The 25,667-nt window shown below is 43.3% G+C and overlaps 2 protein-coding genes across 2 annotated transcripts in view; both read left to right on the top strand.

The window, feature by feature from the left end:
• Positions 1-261: 261 nt before the first annotated feature.
• LOC118789813 (zinc finger protein 318-like) lies at positions 262-17,870 on the top strand. Its single transcript, XM_036546460.1, has 12 exons — positions 262-723; positions 2,803-2,927; positions 4,237-4,789; positions 7,560-9,204; positions 9,479-9,588; positions 10,132-10,231; positions 10,683-10,993; positions 11,081-11,098; positions 12,882-13,073; positions 13,605-13,698; positions 14,018-14,136; positions 15,388-17,870. The coding sequence occupies exons 1-12, from the start codon at positions 427-429 to the stop codon at positions 17,011-17,013; spliced, it is 5,190 nt and encodes a 1,729-aa protein (XP_036402353.1). The 5' UTR covers positions 262-426; the 3' UTR covers positions 17,014-17,870.
• A 2,437-nt stretch (positions 17,871-20,307) lies between these two features.
• The window catches only part of ppp2r5d (protein phosphatase 2, regulatory subunit B', delta), a 28,160-nt gene continuing 22,800 nt past the window's right edge, over positions 20,308-25,667 (top strand). Inside the window, exons 1-2 of the mRNA XM_036546456.1 lie at positions 20,308-20,480; positions 21,712-21,795. Of these exons, the coding sequence (XP_036402349.1) occupies positions 20,454-20,480; positions 21,712-21,795 (111 nt within the window). The 5' untranslated portion in view covers positions 20,308-20,453. The remainder of the gene's footprint in view (positions 20,481-21,711; positions 21,796-25,667) is intronic.

Consider the following 25,667-nt stretch of genomic DNA (forward strand, 5'->3'; position numbering starts at 1 on the left):
CAGACTATATGGCTATTTCACTTGACAGAGAAAATATGGGTAGCATTAATGATTGTATGAGTGGAGTAACAGGAAAATTCAGATTCAAGCGTAACATTTTCAGCGTGAGAGATATTTCGGCATTGTATTATGTACTGATATGTAAACTACGTGATTCGTATCTGCGAGTAACTTGGCCTGCCTGAATGCTGAAATCCGTTTTGTACCTTAGAAGTTTTGCTCCAACACAATAGGTGGCGCTATACGCCATTAAGATGAATACCCTACAATTTCCCTGTAAAATCCCCTGAAGAAGATTAAGAAAATGAAGAAAAATTAAGACATAGGTCTGCGCATCTAAAGCGCCGACCATTTATGCAGTAAACTATGCTGCATGGGTTTATTATATTAGAGCTCCGCAAAAGCATTTCAGATTGAAAGAGCAATATGTTTCGTGGAAGGCCACATCGAGGAGGATATCTCCGGCCGTACGGTCCACCGCCCGGCCCCGCTTCCCGTGTTCCGCATCCCGGCCACTCGCCACCCGGTCCTGGCCGTCCTTTGCCACAAGGGCCTTATCGAGAGGACCGTGAAAGAGAGCGACACGGCTTTCATCGTGGCTATTCAGAAGATTATCGCCGTTCTCCGCCTCGCCGAAGGTATCCGTCTCCTGGGTCATCGGGTAGAGGACCGAGCGGTGAATACCGGTGCAGCGGGCCTCCTCCTAGAGACCATTACAGTAAGGTAGGGATGGATCACTTGCTGCTTCCTTGCTATCTCGGTAACTTAGCTATTGCTTAGCAAGACATTTTCTTACCTTTATCAATGGTAGCCAGTTTACCATTCTAAGGGTGAAGGGGACCGTGTGCCAGAATTTCTGCAAACCTAAAAAACTTTTAGGCGACGATTGTTAATGTTAATAAATGATTCAGTTTTTTTTAAATGTTTGCATTTAGAGCTATCACCCGCTGTCTGTGCAGGTACCTATCTGAATCTCAGATTTTACTGTGGTGACAGATTGGCCACCTGATTGTATTACCTACATTAAAATGAAAACGTTGGATGCTCTGGTAAGAATACTTGAGTGTAAAATAAATGCAATATGCATTGTAGATGAAAATGTACTTAAATGTAATTAACTTTGCATTTACTGAAATGTTCAAAACTTTAAGAAATGTAGTTCCTGCGCCATCGTGATTTTTAGCTCCTCTTTTGCTGAATACAAATCATAGCATTTCAATCATTTGCATCACCCACCTTAACTTTCATCTTAGTATTTGGTGATGTGCCCAAATATTCTGACCATACACCTTCTGCATAATAAAGACGATGGGTGGTATATTGCTTAAATAATCATTTTAATAACAACATATTGGCCATGTAAATATATTTGGCATACTTAAATTCTTACTTTAATTCGTGCATTGCATTTAACGTTGGAGAAGAACATTAGTTATTTGTTGCACAAGAACTATTCAGCTAACAAAGATGATCAATCAATCACTTTTTCGAATGCTATCAGAAAATTTTGAGTGGACACCGCGGAATTGGATGTATTAGTTTGGTGATTTGTGATTCTCGAAGCTCTCGAAGCTCCCAGACTAATATTTGAACAGAAATATATCGCACTACATCACCGCGTCGTTTGTTCTCAGGTCTCTCGCCTCGTTCTAGACCTCTCTAGAGCAGTTGGCTCTCAACCGGTGTGCCGTGAGGCAAAGTGAAGTGTGCCGTGGAATTTTGAGTAACCCCATGCGCTTTTATATAGGGGTGTGTGTGTGTGTGTGTGCACTTATACTCTGTGAAAAGACTAATGTTTTATATTGTGCTATTAACCCTTTCGCACGTAACTTTTTATGCTATGTAGCGCGTGTTATGTTACATGGTCCTTTATGTTTTCATTAGCGTTATTAAGCTTCTCAGAGATTTCAGTTAGCATTTGATATATTTTTTTACGTTAAACCACTGTTTCCTCAAAGCTAAAATTAGTCAGAATTTTTCCAATCTAGTGTTCTAATAGCACCGGTTTTAGCATACGCGCTAAACAGCAAATCACAGGACCTTACGTGCGAATTCTGGTTAATGGAGTAATGTTTGGTTGTATTTTATTAATTTAATTTTAGTGTGTTGCTGTTCATGATGCCACACTATGTCGGACAAGTTCTTTCTCAGATGCATTTCAATGCATTTTTAATAAATTATACGATCGCCTGTCTGATTTAACTATCTGTTTGATAATTATTTGACAGTCTGCTGTAGTGCAGTATGGGTCAAATCTCGCTAATGACATATAGCTTACCACAATGTGTGTGACATTCTTTATAATCGATAACCACCTTTAAGATGGTGTGCCTAAGTTGGTTTGACCTTTGATGCGCCTTTGCCCCCAAAAGGATGAAAACCTCTGCTCTAGAGTGTGACACCACAGATTTTACGACCCACTGAACAGGAACAGGAAGCTAATTTCGTTTTTTTAGAGATGCAGATGCGACTGCGGCTCTCTGCCAATTTCCCAGTTACTATAACGGAGGGACTGATAACCTTTTCTACACCCCCATTAAATTCAGTTTAATAACACACATTTAACAATGCACAGATGGAGGTTCTATACCCCTTTTCTCACTTCGTACTCAAACCATCGTGCGGATTGAATATTTTGTGTATAATGTAATTTGTGTATATTGTACAGGTCGGAGCAATGGCATGTGACACGTTTGAGGTCCTTTAAAAGGAATGAAAGTTATACTGAGTGATCCCACTGAATTAAAAAGATGGTCGAGTGGAACATGTCCTCACTGACCTTTTCTTTTGGCCGGCACACAGCGACTCTCTCCATCCCCTCCTCGCGGTAGCCTCTCCACAGACCATAGCCTGGTTATCACTGTGGGCAATGAGCTGACTGGACTGCCAGCACTGCGAAGCAGTCAGAACCCAGATCATTATGACAGGTAAGGCATCAATGATGAAGTTATTGGGCTTTAGTTTTAGGACCTAAACAGTCACAGAAGAACTCAATGGTTGTGTGTGCTGCCCATCAGAATTTTGCAACAATGCCAAAATATAAGTGTTGGTATTATTTAACCCCTTGTTCTAAGTCTTGTAAGAGTGTTTCCCTGTTTTGTTGTGTAATCTTTTTTTCTTCAAGCATTAATTCTATTTGTGTAGAAGAAAAGCAAGTGTACCCACTCTGTTTAAATGCTTTCAAGAGATTATTACAAAAGGACAACTTTTTGACATACATAGCTTTCCCGTCAGGTCAACTGTTATGGCCAGACTCCTGCCAAAGGTGACTACGCAGGACAGTTAGCAGGATAAATACTCCGCACGTAAAAGCAAATCAACCCAGCTACTCACACTCCGATGGTGGTCTATTAAGTGTTTTGGTCCAGCTGGACAGACGACGCTGTGGCGAAGGGTTGCAAAGTCTTAGCTTAAGAGCTTAGAATAGATAGTGGTGCACAAGAATTTCATAAAGTGAGGTTTGGGAGTGGAAAGAAGGGAATGTGGTGCGGAGAAAAGATGAGTTCTCGAGTACGGTGCGCAAAACAATGAAATAAAACGGTGGGGGCCGGCCAGTCTGCAATAGACCGTCGGACTAGCTCCACCGTCCTACCCAAAACAACAAAACAAAACTATAAAATAAAACGCGGCAAAACGCACCACAGACTTTACACACACTGTTGCTCTTGAACTCTATACAAGACAATGGCTATATTGGCGCAATATACCACACTGGTACTCACAATAATACCCCCCGACTGTGCTTACTGCCATAGCAATTTAAAATACCTGAGGTGCACACCTTCGTGCTCCCTTTACCTAACGTCATGTGACATACCCGTAACACAACCATGTTGACACTTCGAACACTACTGGTACTGCAGTACAGTGAGACTGAAAGCAAAATAAGAATAAAAAAGTGTGTATCAGAGTGCAAGGGTATTCTCTTCAAGTCAGCCATTTCAACCTGCCAAAGAAATGTATGTAGAAACGTGGTCCTTTTGCAATAAATTACTGGAGTGTTTGAATAACGTGCAGGCACATTTCTCTTTATTATATATAAATTGCTGTAAATTACCGTTCAACGGTACTCATCATTTCTGATGTATGTAAATAAACACTTACCAAGAACAGTTAGTCTTGTTTGTTTGAATGTTTTTTGTACTCGCTGTACTTGCTCTGTCTTTGATTGCAGTGCAGTTAAAGGGAGGGCATCATCTGTATTTATCTGTCAATACCTTTTTTTGGTGTTGACAGAGATCACCACATGGGCGATCCGCACTATAGGCCTCCCATCCCCGGGATGAGGCCTGGCTACGAGCCAGGGATTGATGAACGTGGGTACAGGAGGCGGAGCCCGAGCAGAGGGAGGAGCCGGGGGAGGAGCCGAAGCCGCAGCCGAGGCAGGGGGCAGAGCAAAAGCCGGCCCAGGAGCAGGAGTCGCGGGAAGAGTCGGGGGCGGAGCAAGAGCCGCCATCGCAGCAGGAGTCGCAGCCGTGACAGGAGCTGCGGGAGGAGCAAGAGCCGCCCCCGCAGCAGGAGCTGGAGCAGGGGCAGGAGCCGGGGGCGGAGCCACGCCAAGGGGAAAAGCAGGAGTCGCAGTCGCAGCGGCAGCAGCAGTAGCAGCAGCAGCAGCGGGAGCAGGAGCAAGAGCCTCTCTTCCGTAAATAGGGCCCAGGATAGAGACGACTTTCGGGAGCTGCAGCTGGCGCGGCGGCGCAAGGAGCTGGAGGAAATGCTGACTGCTCCAAAGAAGTCCATCCTGAAGAAACGTCTTGACTCGGAGACTGATTCCCCAGCAGCTGCCCAGGTGAGCTGATCTTTCTCCCAAATATGACTCTCACTGTAAGGATGCTGGCAAAAAAGCTGCAATGAAAAGCTTTTGGATCCCGTCCACATTGGAGGACACATACTGGCATATTGGCAGAGTGGTACCTTTCACAGCGAATGGGCAGCGAAAGCAGGCCCTCATATTATGACAGTTTTGACATCAATAAAATAATGTTTATAGCAAGGTTGCTAGTTCACCAAGATATCTTACAGTCAAAATTTCCTGTGGTAAGCTGAGGTCTCAGGTAAAATATACAGATATTTAGGTAGCACCTACTAGAAAACATTTAGCTAGCTGGGTAGTTACAGTATCTAACTAGCTAAAGCACATCACCACTGTCATTGTGGTGGGTAAAAGTTATTTCAGTAATTTTCATATACAGTCCTGCCATAAGGGAGGAAGTTTTCTCCTCTGTTCATATCTGTGTAGGATAAGTATTCATGTTTCAAACTCTACCAGGTTGCCTCAAAAGAGTTAGGAACACTCTAGCTAGTATACTTTGGACAGCTAGATCAATGTTATATTAGTAACGCTAGCTGTACATTTTGAATACTGCTGCTGAGTGAGGTGAAAGTAGAGCAAAGCACAACAACAAACTATTTTGAGTATTCCAGTTACTTGACTGACTAGACCCTTTGGGCAAATAATTTTTGAGTTATTGTGGTATATTTTACAATATAATCTAGGGCTGGGTATTGGTACTGATGCCCCAATTCGATTTGGTTCCGATTCACAAGCTAACAATTCGATTCAATCCGATTCGATTTGATTCCGATTTGATATCGATTCAATAGGAATGAGATATGAAATGCTATATCGCAGCTTTCCATATTTGGAGAGATGTTTAAAAAGCTCTAAAGTGAACACAAATTTACAAATGCAGAGTCACTGGAAAAAAATTGTGAAAACCACTAAAGAAAAGGCGAAAGGCTTGTACAGTCATGCGCTGCTTAACATTTGGACAACGTCCCTTCGCATATAGTCCGTAGTCCCATAAGGTTGTAATAAAGTTTTAAAATCCCGATTGCAGAACGGGACGTAACTGACATAACCGGACATAGTGAAGGCAACGCTTCCCGCACGCAACACGTGTATCTCTTGTCTCATGGAAATAAAGCGATTGCGTTGCCAGGCGTATAATCGTACAGTACACAGTATACCATATAATCTTGATAGTCATAATAAACACCAGCTACGATGACTGACAAAACGTAGCTGACTGCAACTGTACTGCTACTGACTGCTATACAGCAACTTTGCAATTGTGAACAATGTTTTCTTGCTAGCCTAATGTGAACACCTAGCTAGCTAACTACCTAGCAAATGAACATGAGCAACTGCGTTTCTCTTGAATTGCGCTAAATTACATTGCATCCGTGAGCAAGTGTTGCTGTTCAGTTTAGCTAGCTAGCTAGGTAGTGGCTGCACTGTATTAAAGTTAAAGCCAAAAAGCTGTGACTGCAGTGCACATATATGTATGTATACCAGGCATCTCCACGATTTCGATATCTCTGTACATATCAAGAGACAATACTCTACAATTTAAATTGTAGAGTCTGGGGGAAACCCGACACTACCACGATAAGCTTCTCCTCCATGTTTGACTGGAACCAAAATGTTGGATCATTTGTTTCAGCAACGTGTCACGCTGCCTTCACTCCATAGTCGCCGTGTCACATCGCTCCGTATTTGCATAAAACAGACCTCGAGTCTAGTCTATTTTAGCCCCACCTAGTTGGCTTTGCAATGGCCACTTGCCTCTTGTCGCTTTAAATCGCCAACTCTCATTAAAAATGAATGGCAGCCGGTTGCTTTGTCTCTCTCCTGTCGTCCATGTGACCGTACGGTTAGCCATGGTGAACAGGTCGCATCACAGTAAAAAAAAAAAATAATGACGTATCAGGTTTTTCTCTATGCGTTCGCAGAAAAACAGTGTTCAAAAAAATCAATTTAACTCTGGTATATCTGTATATTGTCACAACTGGAAAGCCCACTGTCCAATAGGAACAGTGGATCACGATGAATCATTTTGTCACTATTCAGTACACAAATTATATTGTATTTTACTACATGAATTGTATGAATATATTTATGAAATCATCTGAAGTCACAGCAGTGATAAGTACTAAAGGACAGAACGGGTAAAATGAATAATGCACTGATATAGTACTTTTGGGGGACAAATGCATGTTACATTTTAGTCAGTTTTATTTTGATATCACATGGTAGTTTGATTATGTGGTTTGAACTGAGGAGTACAAAACATTGTCTTATGTCAGGAATATAAAAAAAACAAAAAAAGCGACATTTCAGCTCACGCCTAATCTTTAAAATGCTGAGGTGTGGGAGAATTATTTCTGTTGGCAAAAAATGTGAAACACCAGAAATGGAAAAAAAATTATATGAATTTGGCAAGATGCACCTTATATTTTAAAATGATTGACATGCTTTCTCGCCCTAAACTATATTTAAGCATGCCAGACTATCCCTTTCACTTGGAGATAAGCTCTCTATAATGTCTTGAGTGAAAACAATTACATGTACTTGGCTCAGAAGGGGAAATGATTCTCAATCAATACATTTACAATCTGCCCAGAAGGAAAATCAAAGTTCGTCTCCTGTCGGCTTTTTCTTTTGATGCCACTCGGTTGACATAATTTATGGATGGATTACATTTTGTAAAGGACTGCCTCTGTAATTATGGATTATTATTGCTAACGCAACTATTGTTTCCTGTGAAATTTTTCAGACCAGCGATTCCCCCCAGGACATCCTGGTGGAGCATCAGAGCAGCAGCCTCTCCAGAGAGACGGAGCGCTTCCTTAATGCCGTGACCAAGGGGATGGAGTCTGGTCTCTTTGCCTCCATTCTGGGTGAAATGGGTGGAGGTCCTCCCGAGAAGGTGCAGCTGATGAGAGAGAATCCTGAGGGGGGGCAGTATGCAGACATTGTAGGCCGGGTCAAGCAAGAGCCACAGGTGGAGGGCGTGAGTGAGTTCCTCCTACCTCACGAGACGGTCAGTCAGGACAGCAGCGGCTTCTCCAGGATTTTGGGCCTGATGGGGGGCTCGCCCAGCCTGCAGGAGATGAGGAGAAGCTTCACGGACATCGAGGACGAGGAGAAGTTCCTCTACGGAGATGAGGATGAGGCTGAGCAGGACAATCCGCCAGTGCAGACCCATTCGATGGTCACAGCTGGACTGTCCCGACAGCACATTCAGCCTGAACCGTATGGTGACGGCCGGCCTGAGATGGCCAAGTATCTCGACAGCAAGTCAGACATGCCAGAGTATCGTGGCAGTCAAGACTTCCTGCAGCGCCGTCTCAGTCAGGCAGAGGTGACCCATGAGCTGCTGAGCAAAGCATATGGCGTTGCCACAGACTCGCCCTCTCACCGGGGTAAGGCAAGCATTGAGGACCATCTGGAGGCTCACCTGCTCCGCAGCTCCCTCCAGCACACTCAGGCGGACATGAGGTACCGCCATCGGAGCCAGTCCTCCACCACGCCTGAGGGCGACAGCAGGGCGGGCGTGTCCCGTCAGCAGTCCGAACCCGCTGGCTACCCGCCGGGGTTGGACCCACAGGAGGCCAGGGAGAGGCACGAGGTGGAGGAGTACGAGAAAATCCAGGACTTGCTGAAGACCATCGGGCTGGACTTGGGCGTGGCGGAGATCAGCAAGATGGCGGCCAGGACGCAGGAGCGCCTGCACGGCAAGAAGCTGCCCCCGGGGTCTTCCCGCCGCGGGGAGAAGCAGCAGGACCGGCGGGCGTCGTCCGGCAGCTGGGACCGGCGCCGCAGCGGGAGCCGGAGCCGGAGCAGCAGCCTCAGCCGCAGCCCCAGCTGGAGCCGCGGCAGGAGGAGGTCTCTGAACTCGGAGAGGCGCTCTGTCTCCCCTCAGCCCGCCAGGCGCAGCTCGCACGGTGACCCCCACAGTGCTCCAGGCAGGCCGGAGCTGCAGCCCAAAGCAGAGAAGCAGGGCTGGGGGATTCCGGTGCTGGGAAAGGGTGCCTCTCAGCCTCCCATCACTGTCAGCGTGGATCCCACTCCCAGCACCGCGTCTGTCCATCAGCCAATCGCTGCTGTAGCAGCACACACCGTTCATGCGGTCCCGGGGTACCAGGCCCAAACACCAGCCTACCCGCCGCCTGCTCCGAATTACCCCCCTCCTGGCTACGGCCAGTACGGGAGTTACATGCCTTATGTGGACCAAAGGTGGCCCATGTACCCTCCTCCCGCCCTGGTGCCACCTCCCGCCCCTGTGGAGGCTCACCAGATGCCTGCCGCACCTGGACGGCCCTACCTGAGAGTCATTGAAACGGTTGCCATGGATCAGCAGAACAAAGAGTCCTCAACCCAGTATCGTAAGGCAGAGCTGCTGCAGGCAGCAGAGAGAGGTGAGGCCAAATGGGGGATTTCTCTACTTCAAAGTTCAGTGGCCATCTGACAGATAACTTGCCTCTTACAAGCTTAGATATGATTTTAGATTTTACATACTGTATGTTTGAATTTGTGTCTATGTTGTTTGTGGGTGCATGGGTGTGTCAGTGTTAAGATTTAAAAATTACAGTTAAATTGCCCACTTTCTCTATAGGTCTTTGAGGTACTTCTCCATTCATGTCTACAATAGAATATTGGAATGTCTAATGATGCACAATTTCCATTTTTAAGTGTTGAAGGGGGAGGCTGAAGACAATGTAACCAGTCAGAGTGCGAAAGTGGGGAGCAGCCAGTCACAGAGGGATTTGGAAGAGAAAAATAATGAAAGTCAAAAACAAAAGGTACCCTCTTATGTGCATACTACTTATGAGAGGTTGGGATGAAACATCTTTCCCTCCCAAAACTTGCACAGTCATTTTTGTATATGTGTGCTTGCAGAAGCTATCGAATCTTCAGGAATTAAATCAAATGCAGGCAATGAAAACCACTGAAAGGCAAGCAAAATGACAGTGGTTGTTAAAACCTGCAGTAATATTGGTAAAACATTTCTCTTATAGAACTGTGTTCTCTGCTTTCATGTCATATGTGAAGGTGAACCCAAATAAGTCAACTGTATTCATCACTTCATGTGAAGGCCATCTGTAATTAGTTTTCATCTTGCTTACTTCTCGAACTTTTCCATGGTGTAGATCACTAGTTTGGTTCAGATACTGCTAAAGGGAATTTTGCAATCTAGTAATACCTGTGGTGTTTGCCAATGATACTTAAATAGCTAAAATGAACTAAAGATTAGTTTAACTACTACATTTGTTTCAAACATGATGTTGAAATTCCATACGGTAAGGATTTACCGTTGCATTCAAATAACGATTTGCAACATGTAGGTCATTGAAGAACTAGAGAACCTGAAGAAAGAACGAGATGTGCGAATGAAGAAGAAAGAGTATCTCATGAAGGAACTGGAGAGATTACGAAAGCAGCAAGGTACGCGTCATGTTTTCCCAAATGCTGTTGCTATACTGCCTACACAGATGCTGTAGTTAATGCCGCTTTCAGGGGACCATGAGCTCACGGGTTCATTCTGAACTATGAGTGTACAGATAACTCTCCATTGTCTGCCATAATGAAAGGAGCGGGGTTGGGTATGGGTAGTTCAGAATCATGGATGGTGCAAATCACATTATTTGTGCAAACATCTAAGAAAACAAACTTCTGAAAAAACATATTTGTACTTAGCTTGGAATACAGTTGCACATTGATAGATACTGATGGCACATATTTAAAGAACTGGTTAATTTGTTTTAGGTTTGATTATTATTATTGTGGTGCCTATAGGTCACCATTTAAGGTAACTGGAAATTTCATTTCACGTGTGGATCCTCTGGCAGAACTCTCGAGTAATCAACTGTATGTCATTCCTCCGTTTGTCCTCTAGGGGAGCTCTTGAGGAAGAAGAGGCGAGAAAAAGATGGTCACAAGGACCCTCTTCTGGCGGAGCTGGGCCGCCTCCAGGAGGAGGTGATGGCACAGATCTCCCACCTCCGCAAGGACCATGAGGAGGCCGAAAAGAAGCATTCCGAGCTGGACAAGGTGGCCCTCATCCTGGGCTTGCACGTTTCGGGCAAGCACAGGAAGGAGCACCGAGCCTCTGGGGAGTATGAGCCACCATCGAAGAAGACGCAGGAGCGCGCACCGAGCCCTGAGAAAACACCTGCTGCTCCCCCCTCCAACACCTCCTCTTCTAAGGTAGAATTCTTAGCGCTGGTCAAGGTTGCACAGCAGAGAGGTGAGGCACTGGTAAGAAGCCTCTATGTGTTTGCCCATCTCTTTCAGGGTCAGAAGAGTCCAGTGGTAAGTTGTTATGCAGCGATTTCCTTGACCGGAAGCTGTAAGTTCTCTCTGACCTTGTGGCTTTTGTCATTTTGTATGTGTTATTTTTTTATTGGATTACAATGGAGGCCCTTACCATTCACAGTTTCAGATATTTGCTCCAGGCAGCACTCTCTCTTCCTGGCATGACTCTGTTCCCAGGCACTGCCCACACCTGTGCTCTTTCCTTCATTCTGCATAATGCACATGCCTGTTGCATTATTACACCACATTAAATGTGCTTTTTGTGTGTGTGTGTGTGTGTGTGTGTGTGTGTGTGTGTGTGTGTGTGTGTGTGTCTAGAATGGGTCTCTCTCTTGGCATAAGTCTATTTTCTGTACCGTATTTTGGATTTTCCCATGCATGGACATCTCAAGGACGTATTCCCTCGGAATATTGAGGATCTCCTGTGTTCCCTCTTTCTTCCATCATTTGCTCCATTTGATATCGGTAAATCTGCTCTGACATGCCGTTAGCCTCCCGCTTCAGCCCCTTGCACATCGATGCTGGTGTTGGTTGGAGTGGAAGGTGGGAATTACACCCTCCATCCCAAAAACATGTACATTGCTAGCTGAAAAAGGGCTGAAGTACAGGAGCGGTCAGGCTGTTAGGAAACTGACATGTTGCAAGTAGCTACCATGGGGTGAACATATGAGCTCGAATTAAACTGATAGGTTAAAACATTTTATGAAGATGAAGTGGACAAAATAGATAAGGCAGGCCCACAGTCAATAGACCTATTATGTGACTTTTCCTTTGAGTAAAAAAAGAATGCATGCTTATGGTATCATACTTTGCACGTGGTACTTTTATCTTAAAATCGTATTAATACAGCCAACACAATGCAATTGTTGTAACATTGTTGAGCTGATTCTTAGTGTCACACAGCTGAACTCTTATTATCAGAGGTGATAGGCATTCCTGACTACAGGCTAAAAACAATGTGGGATATAAAACGTTTTTAATTAACATTAATTAGATGTTAACCCTGTACATTAACTAAGATGTTAAATATTTGTACATTTAAATATGCTTACATATGATGTACAATATACATAAATATAAATATTCAGTTCTGTAACTTGCTCTGCGTTGTAGTTTAGGAATGACAACCAGCGAACGAGCAAGCACACGCTCAAGTGATTGAAGGTGTCTTCCACAGCTCCCCCACACGTTCCTCAATTGAAAAGAAAACCTAAAATAATAAAAACAACAAAAAATCAGATAAAGACCCCCCCCCTCCCCCCCAATGGAGAAAAAAAATGGCTACCTTCCCTGGGTTTTTATTGTTCACTCTCACTCCCCAGCTTTTCAGAATTAATCGGGATTTTGAATAAAACATTTAGACTTAGCATGACTATAAATGTATCTTTATCTTTACAGTGAACTTAAACACATGGAGTATATGTAAAAAAGTGACATGTTTTCTGAAACACATCCCTTTCTACACGGGGTAAAAATACAGTGCAAATTTAGAAAATACATCCTTGGTGTAAGTCAGGCTATGCAGTAGTGCAAAGGCAGATCGCAATTTACAGTATGAGTAACTCCTCCAAGGCCGGAACACAGACCTCCTAAATCGCAAAGGTAAGACCGTTTTGGAAAACTTAAATGATTGAGGTTCAGGGTTTAAAATGCATTTACCTTGATGTTTTGGTGCAGGACTTGAACTGTTTTCAAATAAAAACAAAATAGAGTATTTTCCTGATGTCAGTTGGGAAACTGGGCACCATGACTGATGACTCTTTCACATATTCTTTATTAGGCCTCATCCACTTCGAAGTCCAGCCCTGAAAAACAGAAGCTGAAAAGCCCAGTTCGTACCTCTTCTCCAGAAAATTCAGCAGACCTGTATGAATACTATGACTCTGGGAACCACTGGTGTAAAAACTGCAACACCACCTGTGGCTCCATGTTTGATTTTTTCACACACTTGCACAGCAAAACGCACAGAAAGGTTGGTATGATGTTCACTGTTTTGTAGGTGATTATGTATACTAATAGTTTTCATTTTTTGATGTTATGTGCTATGTAAAAAATGCTTATAGGTTGCACTTTTTATATTGTGGCTTAATTTGTTTTTTCCTCTGAAAGGTAACCATACAAAGGAACTTATTACAATTCTGGAATCGCTGTACGTTAGAGGGACTCAATAAGTACTCCATTACTCCTTCACAAGTGGTATATAAGACTACATAACGGAATTCTCCACTATGTATTAACATTTATATGAAATAATTATCCTTGGGTTCAAACACCACGGAGCATGAATTAGCTCATTATAATACATCATATTGCATATCAGCCAATGTTAATAGTAATAAGAAATATTTGTAATGAAAAAGATAATGAACAATAATTCCATCATGCAGTCTTATGTACCTTTATGAAGACTCCCTGTGGAAAATTTTTCCATGATTTTTTAGTTTTCTAAAAGGCTCTGTTGGTTTTGGGGTTTGACCTTTGACCTTTGTCACTATGCATACAGACTCAGGACCCCTACGATAGACCCTGGGCATCAAATCCCTCCAGCAAAGAGAAGAAACGTACCACTGGAGAGAAGGTTGTTAGGCCAGCTAAAGGTACTGCAATTCAGTATGCCTTAGGTGGTAAAGTATTGCAAGGTCTTGGGAATGTCACTTAAGTCTAATTCATAAATGCATCATTTAGTATAATTCAGTATCTAATAAGTGTGACTAATTACTGGCTTACATTGTAATGGACTGTGCCTCTAAACATATTCAGCAAGTTTTCAAGGAGAGAAAATGTGTTAAACCTTGACTCTGCTTTGTGACTTGGTATTGCTGTGGAAAACACAACATGGTAAAAGCCCTACACACATTGGCCATTTTTTGCCACGATTGCCAGCCGTTTGACTCCTCCCTTGTGCTGCTCTTGCAGGTTCTGAGTTTTTGGTCCCTGTGATAGGATTTTACTGCCAGCTGTGCGAGGAGTTTTTCGGGGATCAGATATCTGCAGAAGATCACGTCATAAGTCACGGTCACAATGAGAAATATAAGGTAACGCCGGAGCACGATGGACCAGTGTCAACATTTTCATTGTCTGTCCTGCTACCTTCATTTCCTATAATCCTGTTCGTTATCGTGAGGAACGGCTGCTGCATTTCAGTTCAGACACTTCATTACTCACGCAGCACTGACACCACAAACGGAGCAATTTGTCACGTAATACCCTGCTTTGTTTTTGGCACCATTGTTTCCCATTTTTTGAAGTCACTCTAAAAACGGCCATTCAAGGATATTACTCACATTGACGTATGCTGCTACTTCAGTTTAATAGATAAGACTGAGGATTGACGCAGCCCATGCTGAAGGAATTTGTTTATTTAGAATTTAGTGTCGGGTGTCAGATTATTACAATATTTGTCCGGATATAAGGTGATCCTGATCATATGACGAGCACCCCTTTTTCAAAAACGTGAATTTAAAAATATGACACAAATTCATTTTATCAAGCTAAAAAGTATACATGTCAACAATAAATGAAAAAAAAAAAAGAACAAAGAAGAAAATAAAATTTTTCTTACTCGTGACTCATCATAACTCATGACTAATAGAGCTCATGTTTGTTATTCACAAACAAGGTTTCAGCATTATTGTCCTGCTAATTGGTTCTGGTTCTAAATTACAGATTCAATGACCCTCTCTGAATTGAGGGCATCTATGACTGCGAAATGATTTCCTCTGAAAGTTATTGGTTAAAATGAGCCCTTCTTGCACATGCCTTGTCATGTGTTATTTTCAGTGACTCCATATTTTTTAGCTAAAATGATTTTTGAATTGCCATCATGACTTCCTCTTACCCCCTTGAGTACTTGCCCAACTTTTGATCCACAACAGGTAGGCTGTCTTTTTTTTCTGACCACCATAATAGCAGCACATAGCTTCCTGAATGCACTCTCCTTTCACTATATCACTTTGGCCAATTGGACCACTTTGTGTGACTTACCTTTAGCGTTAGTGATTCTGAGTTGTCTGAAAAGGGGGAAAGCAGCTTTTTTCAATGTCTGTATATTTCCAGGAGGAAAGCCCTACCCTATTTTGGCAATTATATTAGTACAGCCATTGAATTTTATAAGAAGAGCTAGCAATGTTTGACATTAGTCAGATTGACTTTATTTTTCAGTCATTGAGAAGCAAGGTTTTGTGAACAGATGTGCGGTAAGGCATTCAAAATTACATACCTGTGTAATATATCTGTACCTGTTTCACAAATATGGGGAAAAATCAGGGTTTTTTGTCTCCCAACAGAAGCGCATTGAAGAGTACCCCCTCTACGAGCAGAGGAGAAATCTAGACCGACAGGCTGGACTCACTGTGGTGAACAGTGACAACAGAAAGAAAAGGCACAGTGAGCTCAAACGAAAACTAGACAAAGAGCCCATGGAACACAGAGACGAAAAAGCAGTAAATCACAGAGATGAGAAGTCCAAGGGTGACAGAGAGGAGAAGCAAACTGGCGACAGAGATAAGTGCACAGGTCACAAAGATGAGAAGTCCCCTGGTCACAGAGATGGAAAGTCCACCAGTCACAGAGATGATGGGTCCACAGGCCACAAAGATGACAAATCTATTGGTCACAGAGAGGAGAGGGAAGATAGAAAACTGACACAAGTGCAGGAGGTTAAGTCAGAGCCCCAGGAACCAGTGGACCTGGCTGAAAAGCCCCCAGACTTTCACAGAGTAATCTGTGGGCCCAGTCCCTCAATACTGGCAAAGGTGAGAAAGAGAAACGAGGAGCTGGCCAAGAGCTCGGCTGCAGCGTCCGCCTTTGGGAAGTTCAGCTGGAAGAAACCTGACAAGGAGGCTGAGAAGGAAGAGGAGAAAGCAGTTGAAAATGTGATGGAAGAAAACAACAATCTAGATGAAGGTGGAGACAAAGAAGATGGGAAAGGTCCCTTGGGAAAGGCCAAGACCACCATTTCCATCAAGCTGTCTGGGAAGACCATCATTCCTCCCTCTAGTGCGTGGGTCCCCTGCAGTTCCGCTAACTCTGCGTCTGCCTCAACAAAAATCCGGCCTAACCTGCCTGTGCCAGCTATGGTCTTGAGGAAATCCAGCACTGTTGCCTCCAGTAAGCCTGCTCCATTAAACACTTTCCTGTCCATCAGACCCCCTGGCAATGGCAGTACTAAACCTCTGCCAGTATTGAAGAGCCAAGATAAAAAAGATGGAGTGCTGACTGCTGACCTTATTTCCAAGGCATTTGGTGGTGAGGAGGTCGTTTTGAAAACTCCCGAAGTGCCAGGAAAAACTACAACCCTCGCAACAGATTCAATAACGCCCTCCAAGACGGTTAGAAGCCCGCCTGCCGCTGTTGAAACAAAGGCGCCCTCTGTGGAAAAAACAGATACAGCTCAAGTTCAGGAACCGCCCCCTCCAGTCATGCGCGTAATGAGCTTTGAGTCCGATGTGGCTGCCCCAGGAGTCCCTGAAAGTGAGCAAACTGTAACTGTGCTGGTTCGCCCTCCTCCCCTGCACAAGAATCTGATTGAATCCTCACAGAAAAACGAAAAGCCAAAATCCAGTTTGGCTGCGGCTAAGGTACAGGATTTGTATGACATCTTTTACAGCAGCAGTAAAGGCACCTCTGACCTCCTAGCCAGAACGAAAGACTCGAAGAACGGAGAGGCCACCAAGAGCAAGGGCTCGGGGGCCTCTGCTCCCAAAACCGAAAACAAAAGCGAGGCAGGTGCCCAGAACCCAAAAGCATCTGACAGGGGCTGCAGCCTGCAGCTCAAGGACCAGACCTCAGACAATTGCAGTCAGAAAAAGGACTCTGGGGTAACTTCGACTAGCTGTAAAATGCCAGCCCTGAGATCCAGAATGGGAGAACTGGACCTGGAATCACTGGACTTTAATTTTGAATCTGCATAGTTGGATGTGAGGAATTTGATGCGTTGTAATGTCACTGCCCAGACTGTATGTGGTACTGAAGAAGCAGTGAGTTTGTTAGGTCTCAGACAGAATGTTCTGGCAAAAGTAGAAGGGTTGGCAGTCAGTCAGGCTGGATGAAGGAAGGGGTTTGACAGAAGGGGTACTGCAAATGTGGGGGTTGGAGTGAGGGTTGGGGCAGGGGATGGTTCTTAGTGATGGAGAACACACCTCTCTCTTAAGCTAAAAAAAAAAGTTCCTGCTTGCCATGTTGTGCAATAAAATGAGATTGTACTGCATGCTTCACCATTGTTCTGACATTTCCAACATTTAGGGGAAAAAAGTCTGGCCTTACCTTCCTATAAAAGGTAATGTAAAATAACATCTTGTTTATCATGATGTCCGGTATGTCATGATTCACACTCCTAAGCTTTTGTTCTTTTTTTTTAATGAAAGACAAGTTAATACAGGAACAAGAAAAAGACCATGGATGAGAAGAAAGATTGGTAAGGAGACAAAGGACCAAAACAAGTTTCAATATTTTTTGTTTATTTTCATCACTATATCACATATTTGTGGCTTGTTGCAGCACGCGGCAGAAAAGCAATGAAGATGTGGATGAAACAACTGTACATATGTGTGTATTATATATTCATGTATACGGCTGGATGTTGTGCAATTATTGTGTGTGTTTCTTCTGTAAATGTACTGAATTCCATTGTGTTAGTCTGTCAGAATTAAATGTGCATGTCATGTTTACATGACTAGCTATGTAACATTAGGCTCAAATAAATTTGTTGCCACTGAAGTTTGCTCTGGAATTGCTTGTATTTTTTTTTTTTTTTTAGCTTTTATCTAAATATCGGGGGGTCAATTAGTTGTAAACCACTATGTCTGTACTTGGCTTGTACATGGCTGTACCTTTATAATCTTAAAACAATGTGCTACGCTTTCTTAGATTTGGTTTGTTTTCCATTTTAATTGTGTGTAACATTTGTAAGTTTCTTGTTTACTTGTATTTGTCTAAGAAATGCTTGTCACCATGGTCTTTATATTTTCTTTCTAACGTGCCAACAAAATTCAGATCACTGCCTGAAATCATACACTGTTGACTGGAAAGGTGAGATAAAAGCAATAACACACAAAAAACCTATGTGTAGGCTAACTTTCAAGACATAAAAAGACTTAGGATGCCTCTGCATTTACTATGTTTTTTTTTTTCCACTCCCACATGTCTGTGAGCGTTAACTTCCTACATACTCAAGGTATTTGCTGAGGCATCTCATATTATTTACCGTGATGTGCTTGTGTTGCATAACACATTTAAGGAGTCATGATGAAGGTAATAGTGTCAAATCTGTTTTGTCTGAAATCAATGTTTAATTCATTTGTTGCCACACGTATATTTTGACCATGGGCTGATATTATAACTGTCACGCAACTTTGCTGATTGCTTATTCGAGCAGTGTTCCTTTCGTCCTTGTGGCAGTTGTCTGGGAAGACTTGAACTCAACAGTCGTGATGCGCATCCAAAAGATTCTATTCGCATTCTGCACAATGAGATGGAATGGGGGTACTGATGTTCCTACACCTCCATCATTGAGAAGTTGGAACCTTGTGGAACAAGCTGCTGGGCTCCTGCAATACTGTGTTCTCTCTATCTCTGTGGTCAAGGTCAGTGCAGTTATTCCACACAAAGCCATTTGGAAATTCTTGATTTCTAAACCGGAACAGGTAAGACCCCAACTGAAGAATCTTTTGCAAGAACAACCATTATCAGGCAAGATTTTTTGTGTAATGATGTGACTTGGTTATTAAAATATATCAATCCTTGTAACAATAGCTAATTTTTCTAAGGATGTTATTTAATTTCCTCAAGGTTATTCTTTACACAACTTATGAAAACTTCATAGAACTTCCGGAAACTGCTACCTTGGTGCTCAGAGTTGCACTGCAAAAACTTGTTTCTCTCAGGAGATAGATTCACATTGTCTCTGTTCTAGTTCTGATGATGTGGCTCAAAGTTCAGATATATTCTCTCTAGTGAGGACTTTTGTCTTTGTCCGCATTGTATGCATTTTTATCAATAAAAATCTTTGAAAATGCTTGACTTAATTTTATTTCCTGTAATAGGAATTTAACTACAGAAGTGATAGACTACCAATATGAAAGTATGTATGCACAGCCGATCATTAATGCAGTCGTCACCTATACTGTGACATTTGGTCTGTGATGCATAAATAGATCAAGTGATGATGACACTAAGCGTATCACTGCTTTGCACTGTACGGTGTGCATTGGCAGCATGCAAATGCTTTATTTGACGCTTGGAACAGTCATGAGAGGCCAGCCCACTTTGAGTGGTTGAGAAAGACAAGGCAAAATGAAGCAGCTACACAAATGAAATTAGGGGCTAAGGAACAAATTGGTGGCTGGTCAGGTGTATGTAAAAAGTAGCCTATACAGTACAATACTAATTAATATGAGACCACCAGAGGTGGAGGAGGGGTCATGTTCTTCTGGCACAGTACTAATGCTCCTGAAAAGAAGACCCACAACACAGACACGGTCACTCTTCAACTGGCCTTCTCACCTATTGTTCTCTGGCAGGGGTTATTCTCATCTTCTTCTTCACAATGGCTCCAGGGTGCATACTTGTGTCAGGGATGGGGAATGATCTGGGTGTCTGCTATCAAATCACTGAACACTGAAAAGAGCCATCATAACATATGATCAACTCCTTTTTTCCCCACACTAGTCTTATTAATATTGAGGAGAAGCAACCTGGATGTTTTGCAGTGTGAGTACACAGTTTGAAGCAGTGGAGGGGACAAAACAGAGTAGTAGAATCTGAACAAACGGCTATTGCCACAATGCTATTAGACAACTAGTAGTATTAGACAATACTATAGTAACAATTAATATTTTAAAGAATCAAGACCTTTAAGAGGAAAATCGAAAGGATTTGAAACAAGTACAAGCAGAGCCAATGTTTTAATTAACTGGGCGAGTAACACTTTGATGTACCCAAAATATAAATTAATTTTGTCGATAACTACAGCGTATGTTCCACAAAAATAACTGAAGGAGTATTTGATAGACCCGTTTATCACGCAGTTGTCCAAAAACATGTAGTGCGTTTGTTTCCTGTTGAAGTTAATATTAAAACCTTCATGTATTTGTCTAGCGTTCCCGTTGCTTGGTGGAGTGCCCCCCCTACAGCTTCGAATAAGAGTAGAGGGAAAGAATCCTTCGAACTGCATTTGCCCAATGGAAAAATCCCGCAGTTTGATCACTAGGCGGCTTTACGTTTCACAGGCCAATGAGAAATAATGTCGGCCTAGAAGGGCGCAGGGAGCTGGAGGTAACCGAGGGGAGAGCGATCAAGTCCTGGGGAAGTCACTCACGGAGTCACCGTGAAAAACATCAACAACCGCCGCATAATGCCGAATAAAACTAAAAAAGAGAAGGTAATACATGTAAACGAGTATCGTGGGAATTGTAAGAGAATTATGTGTTGTTTTTTTCAGTGCTTGTTTGTTAGGTAGACGTATTTGAAGAGAAATTGTGTTTTATTTCACCAACTAGCTAGCGAGATTTTGTATTAGTATTCTTAAGGCCTAGCTACCTACCTTTCAGTCCGTGCATAAGCGCCCTTCCTCGTTCCCCTCCTATTTATTAGTAGCTGGCTTGCCTGATGTAATTCAGTGGTAAATAATAGGTACCGTTAAGTTTAATTTGTAATCCTAATACGATCTAGGTGTGCATTTCAATGCTACATGCATTTAAGTTTTAAATATTGCATTGTTTTTATCTGTCCAATGATTTTGGGGAAACAGTTTTTCTTTAAATCTTAAAGCAAATTTCAGGCAAATAATTTACAAAACAGATTTCTCGGCTGTGTGAGTGCAAGAACTGCCTTTCGATGGGGTGTACTGACAGTATAAATCAGCTAACAAGCGACCAGTCTCTAATGTTACATAAACGCACATTCATATCAAGTGTAGCCATAAGTTTATGTGGTCTTAGTTTGCTGGCATAATCATAACGAATCTATTGTTGCTAAAATTATTAACAGGTAGCTACTTAAGTGGCGATATCGTCTGGCGGATGTGCTTCATCATTGTGCAATTCGTTATTGTGTTATTGCAGCGTTTCAGTCGGAATACTTTAACTGTTTCCACTTAATGTCCCTGACATGAATGCGAGAACGACAAGAATACAATCGTGTCCCGGTCGTTCGAATGAAAATGCGTGACAGTGTGGTAGGATAGAGGGGGAAAGTGGGCCGTTTTCTGTGCATTAAAGAAACTGGTTAGGTGTATATCTCGGACGTATGTAGTGCTGATCACTATTCTGACCGTATTGGCTACCCTACATATAGGCCTGTGCATTGGCTATATGGTGGATAGCTATCGAAGTTGCATAGGAAGGTAACATGCTATGCCGTCACTAGCACACCTTTTTCGGGAATCCTGTGCGCCCGTAGCAAGCAAGTCAGAAACCACACTCCTAAATATTTAATTCATTATTTACATAAATATTTGAAAATAAAAGTACTTGATGCCTGTAATACTCGTGCTCAGTGACCTTTCTTTGTACCCTGGTACGTTAAGTACAGTGCTTGTTTGGCTGACCAAAAACAACGAGAGCTGAAGTGCTCAAGTATTTGATGTAATAAATTTGACTTGTCATCCACAGGAGCCAACCAAATCTGCTAAAAGCAGCTCAAAAAACAGTAACGTTAGTGGGGGAAAGGACACCGGAACCGAAAATTCAGATGAGGTAAATGAATCTTTTATGAGATTTTGAGTGTATTTTTGAATGTATTGGTTCCGATTGTCCCGATCATGCTCAGTTATCACTAGTATTCTGTTTTATCTGTTATTAATAGTTCATATGTGAACCCGTAGTTTTGCGTGCGTCTAGACATGTTTCAAAACAATAACATAATGTTCTACATGTCTAATAGGTCATGGTCATTTTTCCTTTATGTTGTAATTAAAAGTTAATTGGAAGAAGATTGCACCGAAGCCGAATGTGTCTTGTGTCAAGTGCTCAGTATGTCCCGTTTTTTGTCTCTAAAATGAAATATGAAACATTTGTGATTATGACACAAGTAAATGTGAAATTGCTGTTCGGTATGTGTGAAGCCCAACTATGATTAAATATATGTAGCTATGCAATCTGCTCATCTCTTATCACAAGTTGTACTGTATCACTGAAGACAATCAGTATATTCTAAGCATGGAAACTCTGACAGATAGGGAGAGCTAAATGCAGGTTAGACAAATGTGGCCTCATGGTATTACGTAGAAAAGTTTTTCTCCGGCTGCCAGGCTTTGAACCAATGATTTTTTTTTGTTGGGCAATACACTCCTTGCCAAAGCTGGCACCTTACATGCAGGGCGAATCTGACAGAAACATGCGGGCTCGCTGGTGGAGTTTACAGCAGTTTCTTGGAACGCTCATGGAGGAGCCATTAAAGCATTTGAGCTGGATCCAGATCCCTGCATTTATCAGGAAGGGAGAGGCTGAGCTCTGTGCACAGGCCTCTCAGCATGCAGCCGGGCTGTGTGCAGGCCTCCTGGATCTAAAGGCTGAGTCGTCTCCCCCCACCCCCACCATTTACCTCCACAGAACATCCTACAAAAAGCAAAGAGGGATTGGTTTTGTGTGTGTGCGTTTGTGTTTGTTTATGAGTTGTATTTTCTGTCCCTGCTGGTTAGTGGTACCTTGGATTCAGTGGCAGTGGTGCTAAAATGAATGGAGTAGACCTGACGGCTCCTCGTCTGTATTTGTCATTTATTGTCCTAAAGCCTCCTGCAAAAGTTTAGAAGGATCATTGGGGGATAGAGGAAGAAATTGTGGTGATGGGGTTTTATATGTGAATTATGCATTTGACAGGATCCGGTCTAAGCTATCAGATGCTAATAGGGCAAGCAGCAGTTTTTTTGAGAGGCTGGAAGTAGCAGCCTTGGTGTTTCAGCCAAAAGTTGGCAGTGTTAAAGCCATATGTGAGCGTTTGGGCGTTTGGATTGGCACAGAACAGACCGTGTGACTCTGATGTGTCCAGTCATGGGAGTGATTTCCTCTATATAGTGATGGGCGTGTCCAAAGAATGGGCTAATACGCTTGAATCACGAGACTTGATTTATTCCCTGAGAGGAGGACTTCATAAGGGCTTCTGCGTGGCATGCAACAGGGCAAGGCAGTAGACATGTTTCTGCAAATGCAGGGACACAGTGGAGCTTGCAGATGTTAATGAAGAATCTTTAGGACCTCCTGCAGCTTCCTTTCTAAATTTACAGTTGCAAGGAAAAAAACTAAACAACAATAGTAAATACCTTTATCAGAGAGAAAGGATTCCATACTCAAACACCCCCCCCCCCAAATGTTACTTGCTCAAGTTATTGTTACAGAGCAACAGTATCTGCAGTTGTGCCACTGGTTTCTTTCTTTACAAAAGTAAGAGTCTGCGCAGATATGCGGGAGTTGTATCCCTTTTCTGGTTATACACTGTGCTTTTTGTCTGCATTTAGCAAATGGTTTTTTTTTTTTTTTAAATATTAATTGAGAGGTTATAAAATATTCCTTGATGTCTCTGAGTGGTGAAAAAACTGCAATTTTGTAACAGTTCATTACCTCATGCTCTCAGCTGCTTGTTTTTAAGGAGTCCAGTGGGTCTGAAAATATGTCACCACCGCTTTCACCCGCCATTAGCCAGCAGTGGCAGAGGTGGCAAATTATTTGTTTATTTATTATACCCCGTTATGAAAATTTTGGGAGGCGTCAGGCCTGTATTCATGATAGCCATGGTAAGCCTTGCAGCAAGTGGCTTGTGAGACGGGCAGGAATTTTTGACTGTAAATAAGCCTCTTGATTTTTGGGCGGCTTGTTTACAGCCGTATTTTGCCATGGAGAAGTGAAGCGTTGTGTCAGTTCTGTTGGATGATGGGTTGTTTAGATCTTATTTCGGGATGTCTCGCTGTTTCACACTAAGCCGTGCTGTGGTTTAGTCCCACTTTGACACTCCTGAATGAATCTCCATAATCGGAGTAGCAGTGTATCGAGGAGGAAAAAAGAATCACCCAGCCGGCATCCCTGAGCTCATTGGACATAGGTCTAGAAATGGCTGTTGAAAGTGCTTGGTGGTGAATTTGGTTTATTGCTCATTCTGAAGCAGCGCTGGCCCACCGTAACGAGAGGTGTGTTTGTACCCTGACAAAGGCCCCGATGTGCAGTAGCGTATTGATGGTGGGGTAGGGGGAGGAGAGAGACACAGCGCCCTCAGCATTTGACGTCGCACACAGGAAGGCTATCGATTAAAATCTATTTTCAGGGGGGCTCAGGCATGCAGCTGTGGTCGGGCAGGCCACCCTCTGCCATTCTGTGTTCCTGGCCTTGGGCAGGCTTCAGCATGTGTTTGATAAGAAGAGGTGACAGGCCTCTCTTTGCTAATGTAAGGTCCAGTGCTGGGCAGGGTGTCCATTTTGTTACCGCAACTCCTCTGAATTTAAGCAGAAGGCCAGCCTCCATGTAAATTGCCAGCTCTTGTAGCTTGGAGTGTCTCATTTTGACCTCTGTGGTGCTGGAATGGTTTGGAAGGGAGGGGCTGTGAGTGCCAGTCCTGTGTTGGAGTTAATCTGAAAAAACAGCTGAGTGTCGCTCTTGATCCAGGCCTTCGCTGCCATTGGCTGGTGCCAAAGGGCTAGACCTGCCCACCACTTGACCAAGAATGATGGGAGCATCGTGCATTTCTGCCATCTCTGATTGAAGACATAATGTGCTAGCCTCGGGAGTTTGGAGGGAATTCCCCCTCAGTCAGTTCTACACAATCAGCAGCGTACTACATTGCGGGTGTCAGAGGTTGACTGGGCCACCCTCCTCGTGAAGGGGCTCTCTGTCTCCTCATGTGACGGCGCAGCCAGCCGTCGGGCCCTCTTGTCTGACCACCCGGCCCGGGCGTGGCGGCTCCGTCTGAGAGACACCCTCCCTTGTCCCAGCAGAATAATCTTCCATCAATGTACTGTTCCCTCACAGTGGCTGTCTGTTTTCTGTGTAGATGAAAATAAGTGCATTATGCAACGCCAAACGAAGCCAAAGTTTAAAAAAAAAAAAAAAAAAAAAAGGTAATTGGATGTCCCGCTGTGTTCGTTTTCGGCGTTTCCTTGGCGAGAACATTTTGTAAGCCCGGCACTTGATGTGTGCAAATCAATACAGCTAAATTGAACAGTACGTTAAACATAACTTGAGAACGGTAAATTAAACTTGATTGACATCGTTTAAAATGTGCACCCGTCACGTTTCGCGGCGGTGTGTACGTGCGTCAGGGCTGTCCTTTGGAAGAGGAGGTTCAGCGTTTTGAGCTGACCCCAGCCTGGAAGGTGACGATCTTATTCAGGGTGACATTGATCCTGTGGTCGCATCAAAAGGGTCTTTTTATAGACAATTGATCCATTGGGCCTCACTATGCCCAGATTTGGACACAGCAGTCATATTCACATGTCATTACTCTGTCCCTTTGTGTAGGCTCAGTGGGACTGCCACAGAGGATCTTCTCCTCTGTTACTGTTCAAAGTGCCAGAGTTATAAGCTGTCACACTGCCCTGTACAGGGACATACTCTCCCCAAATTTGGCACCAGTGAGGCAGAGC

Source organism: Megalops cyprinoides, chromosome 15, assembly GCF_013368585.1.
Source record: "Megalops cyprinoides isolate fMegCyp1 chromosome 15, fMegCyp1.pri, whole genome shotgun sequence".
NCBI lineage: Eukaryota > Metazoa > Chordata > Actinopteri > Elopiformes > Megalopidae > Megalops > Megalops cyprinoides.

Coding starts and splice junctions, on each gene's coding strand:
- LOC118789813 (XM_036546460.1), top strand. CDS start 427: ATGTTTCGTGGAAGGCCACATCGAGGAGGATATCTCCGGCCGTACGGT. Junction 9,589..10,131: donor ATGAAAGTCAAAAACAAAAG/GTACCCTCTTAT, acceptor TGCAACATGTAG/GTCATTGAAGAACTAGAGAA. Junction 13,699..14,017: donor GGTTGTTAGGCCAGCTAAAG/GTACTGCAATTC, acceptor CTGCTCTTGCAG/GTTCTGAGTTTTTGGTCCCT.